Source organism: Acartia tonsa, chromosome 6 (assembly GCF_053477335.1).
Source record: "Acartia tonsa isolate MP-2025a chromosome 6, ASM5347733v1, whole genome shotgun sequence".
Lineage (NCBI taxonomy): Eukaryota > Metazoa > Arthropoda > Copepoda > Calanoida > Acartiidae > Acartia > Acartia tonsa.
The window spans coordinates 42564292-42573068 of NC_137265.1; the positions used below are offsets into that span (position 1 = coordinate 42564292).

Here is an 8777-nt window from a genome sequence, read left to right on the forward strand (position 1 = left end):
TTTAATCAACATTTCAGAAGACAGTAAGAGGAAACATGTTTTCGCCGGGTGTCGCCGGCTAAAAAAACGATATTTGATTACCCAAAGACATATTATAATCGCCTGTACTGGTTTCAATTACCCCCCCGCGCCCCCGTAGGGGTTTTTAGCGCGTTTTCTGAGGGTTGGTGCACGAAAAGTTTGTTAGGAAAATCTTTTAAACGCGCTTTTAAAGTCAGAATGTGAGATGTAATACATATAAATAAAAGACGCAAAATATAGTAAATATTTATTCAGACTTTAAATTAAAGTTAGTAATGAATATTTTCAAGTTCTATTGCACCAAATGATGAGAGGGGGGGGGGGTAAGCCTAAATATAAACCTCTTTACGTTCGAAATTTTAATGTAACTAAATAATCGTTTCTAAGGATTATTACAGATATCCAATGAAAAACTATTTTCATGCTAATTTATCATTAAAGCTTATAATTGTAGTGAAACAAGAATGGAAGGACAAATGAATATTAACACTTGTAGATTGTCAGAACTGAATATTCAGAATAATAATGCATAAGTACAAACAATATTGTAATTAAATTTGTTGCAAAACTGCATAGATAGATGATACTGTAATATGGAACATACTTACATTTTTAGGACTTGTTTATAGATATGCTTCGTTATAACATTGAACCTTGTTGTAATAGGATTAGTTGGTAATGATTATAGATTTGCTGCACTTTCTACATCGTACCTAGCTGTTATAGGAAACATCATGCAAAATTTGAAATCGATAGGACCCTAATTATAGAAAAGCTTCACTTCTAAACAGAGTATTTTGTTTCTGGCTGCTGGAGTACGATATACTCCTTTTTCTTCAATAGTAAACCAAATAAGTTTAAGTTTACAACATTCTTAACAGCAAACCTCAAAAATTAAAATAGTCTGTCATGGAGAAAGGGAAAGATTAATGAGTTTTGGATAGGAAAAATTGTCCGTCTGTTTTTAGCTTTCTTTTTATAGCGCATGCGTTTTATGCTTCATGAAAAACATTTCTGCTCGCAAACCAAAACAAATAAACTATTTAAACAGTAAACACAAACAGCAAAATTCAAAGAATAAAATAAGTGTTTTTGAATTATGGAACCTCAAAACAAAGTGAAGTTAAAAAAAGATGTTATACAAAGTATATTTCATGAACAAAAGCAAAAAAGTGTACAGATTTTTAATCATAGAAATACTGTTGAATTGTTAACAAAAAAGTATAACCTGGAACATAGGAAAGCGGAAAATTTTGCAAAGTAATTTCAAGGAAATATAAAGCAGCAAAGAACAACTTAAATCGACTATTGGAACTGAAAAAGAATCATGAATTTCTAAATGAATTAATTACAGGTTAGTCATTAAAAAATCGAAACAGTTTTATATCCAATATTATGAAGTAGTAAGTTTTTTTGTCTGAAACTTTATAATACAAAGTAGAGCGATGCCTGTTGTCCATCTGACTGTCTGTTTGTTTATTTTTTTGTACCGAAGGATCACGCTAACCGCTGATCCGATCGGGTTCTCCTTAAAAGGTTACCTTTTAATTGGTCCCGGGAAGGTTTATAACTATTTGGGGGGAGGGTACCACCCCCCCCCTAAAAAAAATTATGTTCACTTCTTTAAAACAATCTAAATTGAAAAGTGGGTTTTGGGATTTAACTCCCCCTTCCTCAATTGCCCCTAGAAGCCTCTGGGGGCGAAGCCGCTAGTTCATTTTATAGTAGTGTAGTAGAAGGAAAAAATAACCATTGAATATTTTAGTACTTATACTAATTTGTATTTAGTGTACATTCATGTGTTATATTTCTTATTTTGATAATTCTAGCACAGCTACTCTATATATGCTGTATATTCTATGGGTCTATACATCAATTTTTATAATATGAGAAAAATTTTATTTTTGTAAATTAAACTATTTGATAACTGGTAAACACTCCCCTTGTATACTGGCTTTAAATTAGTTAATATTTTATATTAAAATATGTATAGGGTCTTAATGATATTAAGAACTAAAATAAGATACATTACGTTTTCACTATCTATGTATAATGTATATCAAATAGATTGATAAATAATTTGCATATAATTTTTCAACAAAAAAAAACATAATTGTTGTGTTGGTAATTTAGATACTCCCATACCTTCTCGAGCTGCTTCCCCTTTATCAAGACCAGAATCAAATGAATCATCAAGATCACATTCTAGAAGAAGTTCTCGAGCTGCGTCCCCTATATCAAGACCAGAATCAAATAATTCATCAAAATCACAATCTAGAAGAAGTTCTCCAAAATCTTCTAGAGAAAATTCACCAGATTTTAGTCCTGAAAATGATCTTACAACACCAAAATCTAAAAAACCTGGTAGGCCTAGAGTATCACCAAAAGAAGCCAAATCAAAGCATACAATAAGAAAATTAACATCGCACTTAAAGAATGAGTATTCTCTTCAACAATTACTATGGGCTGCGGAGAAAAAATTGAGACGAGTTAACAGGGAGGAGGACGCTAATATTCTTAAAAATATGCGCATGAAAAAACAAACAAATCCTCTGAAATCCTACAATAGTGTAGAAGCCCTGAACCTAGTTATAGAAGGTGATTTTTCTAGAGAAACCTACCAGACTGTAAGGTAATATATTGAATACCTATAATAACAACATGGATGACAACATCCATAAGAAGCAAAGCTCAAAATTATTTATAGATATCCGAAAAAAATGAACTATAGAGCAGTTTTATAAAATAACTTTAAACTAAAAAAAATACAAAACCTTGTTAACGAATCTTAATGAAATTTTAGTGAGTATATGAAGAATGTTAATATATTTAATCCCTAAAAATATTAGCCTTCTATCTCTTATAGGGGCCGAGAAAATCGCATTTCCCCCTTTCTGTCTCTAACAGACAGACGGACATTTCGAATTATAGAGTAGCTTCGCCACAAAAAAATTAATAGTACTTAAGGCTTTAATGAAACTAAATAAAGACTACTTCATTCCAACTTTTTAAAAGTTAAATATAGGAATTAGATGCTAACATAACTTTTTTTTTGTAAGGTGACAATATTTTAGTTAGTGAAAGTCAAAATGAAATATGTTTTTCTTGTCTTTGTTGTTATGTCCTTAATAAGTTATTTAGTTTCCTGAATTTATCTTTAAAGTGAATATAATTTATATCTAACATGTTGTCAATGTCCTGAGAAAAATCTTGTTAACTTAAAAGACAAAAAATAAAATTTCTAACCTTATGTCTGTCAGTCAGTTTAAGTGTTATTCATAATTTGTCTTTAAAAAATATATATCATTTATGTAGGGTTATGCTATATGAACTTACTAGCGGCTTCGCCCCTAGCCTCTAGGGGCTTTGCCCCAAGAGGTTTAATAAGAAAAATAAAAAAAAATAAAAAATTGGGGGGGGGGAGAAATTTTTTTTTTCGGGGGGGGGGGGGGTCCCACCCCCCAAGAATATAGTTATAAACCTTTCTGAGACCTATGAGAAGCTACCCTGTAAAGGAGAACCCGATCGGTTCAGCGGTTAGCGAGATCCTTTGCTACAAACAGACAGACATCGTTCTACTTTGTATTATAGATATTACAGTTTTGCATTTTTATTAGGAATGGCGCAAGTGAAAAGGGAGCAGGTACTCTATACCCCTCGTGGAAAAGAATTCAAGAGGCAAAAAAAAGATGTTCTTGCAAATTTAAAGCTGATGTGGATAGCGCTGAAACAGACACACAAGACTTGTTTGACCAAACTGCAAATAAAATTTTTGATCATCTAGTTGAGGATGATATAAAAGAAAAGATTCAGCCAACAGATACTCTTGTGCTTGAATATAAGGCAGGATTCGACGGAAGCTCAGGACAACAGGTACAGGAATATTAAAGACAGACAAAATCTAAGCTGCAAGTATCTGAGTGTTCAATTAGTAAAATGTTTATTTTTGTTTACATTTTATAAAACAAATTTACATATCTTAGTATTGAATTATTTTCTTATGAGATTTATTTTTTTATTTGCAAAGAAAAAATTCTAATAGATTAGAAATGGTATGATTTAGTTTTACACCAAAAATAGAAAAAAATAAATGATTTCTTTTCATTTAGGTATTTACACACAAACCTGAGCATGAACAAATTGAAGATGGTGATAACATTGTTGCTAAGGCATGCACAGAAACTTTATTTCTAACTGCTATGGTTCCTTTACAGTTATCAGTAAAAGCTTCAGGTAATTATTTTGTCATAAACGTTGTGTTTATATATAGCAAAAACTTGAATAGAAAGAAAAAAATGATTATAAACAAAAAAAACGCATATCTATGGTTTCCCTTAAATTGTATTAGAACTAGAAACAAACTTTCTACAACAAAAACGTGATTTAAAATGTAAAAGAGTAAAAAAATTTAGAGTAGGAGGGTGGGGGAGAGATCGGGTTAATTCTATAATTTTAAGCTTACTATCTATGGTTAATGGTCATAGTCAAAAAGTGGATATAAACATCTTCATATATAAACAGTTTGAATTAAGAAGAACATTTGATAAACAAATATTGAACCAAGTTTTACTCCTTTTTAGATGTTTAGTTACAAATATAATTGTTACAAATAGATCATACACGATTTAAAAGTTGCTCTTATTCATATTTTATATTTTTAGGCCAAATTATATGGAGAAACCAAAAACCTTCCAGCACCAGGATGTGTCGCCCCCTTAGATTTAAGTAAGCTATTTTTTATTTAAACATAGTTTATGTAATACTAAATATATGTACTTATTATCATCAATACGTGACGTGATATTTACAGCTTGAATTGAATGATTATATGATATTAGAATTGGTCCTATAGTTTGATTTCCCCAGAGACATTACAAGAGCATAAGCTTTAGATTTTTGTAAGAAATATTTGATTTATTTGTTGAAAATATTAAATGCCTAATATTTAATTATATATGTATCAATTTTTCTATAGGTTTGTGAAGGAAACACAAGATATTAACATAGAAGAAGATGAATACCTTGACTCCCTGCAGCTGGAGCCCACAGTATTGAGTTTGAAAACTACTGAAAAGAATATAGAAACTGCTCTATCCACCCTCGTTGTTGATGACAACAACCTACATGAAAGAAAAGTGGATTGCCATCATGCTATTAAAAAAACTATGACAGATGGCAAGGTAACATATTGAGATATTAAAGATTTATCTTAACTGATCTAATTTAGCAGTCTAACTTAAAATGAGCATCAAAATACATTCTTTTTTTAAAAGTTATTTGGTTATCCTTTTTGGCTTTTAGTATAATTGTTTTGCAGGTACACACCCATCTTAGCAAACTGACAAATTCCTACAGATGTTGCGCTATCTGTGGAGCTAAACCGAAAGAAATGAATTCGTTGACCACAAGCTTAGAATTGGCAAAGAAACAAACAACAAATTTTGAATGGGGAATTTCTATTATGCACAAATGGATCAAGTGTATGGAATTTATTCTGCATGTTGCCTACAGGTATAGTTAAAGCTCCTTGCTCATAAAAATAGAGAAATACAATATAAAAAAGGCATGAATTTGCCTTCTTCATAGCAAATATATTTTCTGTTGCGTCAAATGGCTTTAACATGAAGCTTTCTGTTAGACCTATATTGGTATCTGCCAATTACCTTTAGAAGGAGAGGGGGTTCACATATTAAGATGATTAAAAGCCCAATTGAATATAAGATATAGTTTATAAACTCCTGCATAAAAAAATTATTGTGTACATTTTTTAAAAGCGAAGCTTTTCTATAATTAAGGTCAGTCTGTCCGTCCGTCCGCCCTTCCGTCCGTGGCGGATAGCTTTTTCGTTAATTTAGGCTTCTTAGAAATGTCCTATCAATTTCAAACTTTGCATGGTGATTCCTGTAGTAGTTAGGTACGATTTAGAAAGCGTAGCAGAATGTCCCTACATCCATTTTAAACATGTTGATTTTTTTACTTTTTTAGCAACACATTTATATGTGATTTGATTTTGGTATACTGACTCCTGGGACAATAAAGTACAGTATTACAATTCTTTAATCAAGTCCTGAAAATGTAAGTATGTCCAGAAACATTATTCTGTATCAAGTTTTTCAACAAATTTACGTTAAATTTTGCTTACACTCTTATTTATTTGCTTACACATTTATATTCCGATTATCCAGTTCTGACACTATACAAGTGTTAATGTCAGTTTGTCCTATAGTTTCAGTGCTTCGCTTTTATGGATTCTGTCATCCTTGTTGATAATCAAATCAAACAAATTTAATAACAATTCTTAATTATAATTTTTAGGTTCAGTTTTAAAAAGTTCGGCTCCTACACTTCTGAGGACAAAATCACCATGGAGAAGACCAAGAAGCGTATAAGAAATGAACTTTTTGCCAAACTTGGCATTTTAGTTGACACGCCAAAACAAGGGGGCGCTGGCAACAGCAATGCAGGGAACACAGGGAGAAGGTTTTTGAAGCATGCTGACGAAGTTGCTCAAATCCTTCACCCTGAGTTCCCTGCTGAGGTAATCCATAGACTGAGAATAGTCATGGTTGCCATATCTTGCCAGCAGCCCCTTAACTGCGACAAATTTGAGAACTTCTGTTTAGAGACATTTGAGTTGATAAGAAAGGAATTTCCTTGGTATGATGTGCCTCAAGGAGTTCATGTTTTATTAATCCATTCACACCAAGTTGCTAGGGAATTAAACCTGCCATTAGGCATGTACTCTGAAGAGGCTCAGGAATCCAGTAATAAAGTGGTGAAAAAGTTTAGAAAATTTAATATACGTCGTAGTTCACAAATTGACGGAAATTTTGACCTTATGAGGAGGCTACTAAATGCTTCAGACCCAGAATTGTGTACATATGAAAGATCAAAAAAGCCAGATACTGACCTTCCAGATGAGGTCAAAAACTTGCTTAAAGGAAATTAAATGGCAATAATTATTATTTGTTCTTTAATCTTTTTTTCTACTTGCATAAATAAAATTTTGTATTATTCAGAGACTAATTGAACTTTAACGAATAATTGTGCTTAATTATCTATAATACAAAGTAGAATGATGTCTACCTGTCTTTGTTTGTTTGTACCAAATGATTTAACTAACCACTGAACCGATTGGATTCTCCTTATGAGGGTAGCTTCTCATAGGTCCCGGGAAGGTTTATAACTATTTAAGGGGAGGCTACCACAACCCTCCGATGAGAATTCGTCCCTATAAAAAATTAACCCCCAGAATTACTCTTTTTTTAAAATCTAAATTAAAAAATGGTTTTGGGTTTCAACTCTCCCATCCTCAAGTGCCCCGAGAAACCTCTAGGGGCAATAATTTTATCCTTTTTATACTGCACTTCTTATAGATGTAAACGTTTTTACTCTGAAAAGTGTTTGGAGTTAAGTATTTCAAAGAAAAGATGTGCTCTATAACTAAAATTTGATGTTCTATTGCCAATATTTTTTTCGTCCTAAACGTGTTAATACAATATTAAACTTTTGCTTAATTGCTTGAAATTGCCTATGCTTAAATTATTTGATGTATGGGCTTTATTGAATCATAATTCATTTATTTTTATAAGTTTAATACAAAAATATGATACACAATAGCTGCGATCCTAAAAAAATATTATAAGGCTAATAATTTGACACTTTGAACACTAAAATTGGTCTACTATTGACAAAGATGCACTTTGAAGGGTCCCAAAAGCGAAATATATGGCAGCTGCTCTACTGAAATAATCTTCTAATACTCTGATAAGTTTATCAATGAATTCCTTGACCCCAAAAACCTCTAATTTGACACCTTGAACAATAACATCGGACAATAATTGACAAAGATGCACTTTAAATGGCCCTAAAAGCTAAATATATGGTAGCTGCGCCAATGAAGAATTCTCATATTGCTCTAATAAGTTTATAAATGAATTCCTTGACCCCAAAAACCCCTAATATGACACTTTGAACACTAAAATCGGACTACAATTGACATAGATACACTTTAAAGGGCCCAAAAAGCTAGTTATAGGGTAGCTGCGCTACTAAAAAATTCTCATATTGCTCTGATAAGTTTAGAAATGCATTCCCTGACCTCAAAAACCCCTAATTTGACATTTTGAACACGAAATTCGGGCTCTAAATAATTAAATCCCCTTTTTGTTTGATTTGCCCCAATGTGCATTGTACTGTGATGGCCCCTACATCGCTCCTACATCGCTCCTTCATCGCTCCTACATCGCCCCTTCATCGCTCCTTCTCCAAATTTATATTACATTGCAACTTGGTGGCCCCTACATCGCTGCTACATCGCTCCTTCATCGCTCCTACATCGCTCCTTCATCGCTCCTTCTCCAAATTTATATTAAATTGTACTGTGATGGCCCCTACCTCGCTCCTACATCGCCCCTACATCGCTCCTACATCGCCCCTTCATCGCTCCTTCTACAAATTTATATTACATTGCAACTTGATGGCCCCTACATCGCTGCTACATCGCTCCTTCATCGCTCCTACATCGCCCCTTCATCGCTCCTTCTCCAAATTTATATTAAATTATACTGTGATGGCCCCTACATCGCTCCTACATCGCTCCTTCATCGCTCCTACATCGCCCCTTCATCGCTCCTTCTTCAAATTTATATTACATTGCAACTTGATGGCCCCTACATCGCTCCTACATTGCTCCTACATCGCTCCTCCATCGCCCCTTCATCGCTCCTTCTCCAAATTTATATTACATTGCAACT

At 32.9% G+C, this 8777-nt stretch overlaps 1 protein-coding gene across 1 annotated transcript; it reads left to right on the forward strand.

The window, feature by feature from the left end:
* The first annotated feature begins 325 nt into the window (after window positions 1–325).
* On the forward strand, window positions 326–7043 carry LOC145322716 (uncharacterized). The gene is made up of 8 exons (XM_080164943.1): window positions 326–1375; window positions 2155–2653; window positions 3639–3894; window positions 4131–4254; window positions 4683–4746; window positions 4997–5201; window positions 5339–5532; window positions 6337–7043. Exons 2-8 carry the CDS (start codon window positions 2547–2549, stop codon window positions 6968–6970), a joined length of 1584 nt encoding a protein of 527 aa, XP_080021069.1. The 5' UTR covers window positions 326–1375; window positions 2155–2546; the 3' UTR covers window positions 6971–7043.
* Window positions 7044–8777: the final 1734 nt, after the last annotated feature.

What these genes read in the sequence shown, in the direction of transcription:
- LOC145322716 (XM_080164943.1), top strand. Translation starts at nt 2,547, where the DNA reads ATGCGCATGAAAAAACAAACAAATCCTCTGAAATCCTACAATAGTGTA. An exon ending in TGTCGCCCCCTTAGATTTAA is followed by an intron (nt 4,747 to 4,996) that starts GTAAGCTATTTT and finishes ATTTTTCTATAG; the next exon opens with GTTTGTGAAGGAAACACAAG. An exon ending in ATTCTGCATGTTGCCTACAG is followed by an intron (nt 5,533 to 6,336) that starts GTATAGTTAAAG and finishes TATAATTTTTAG; the next exon opens with GTTCAGTTTTAAAAAGTTCG.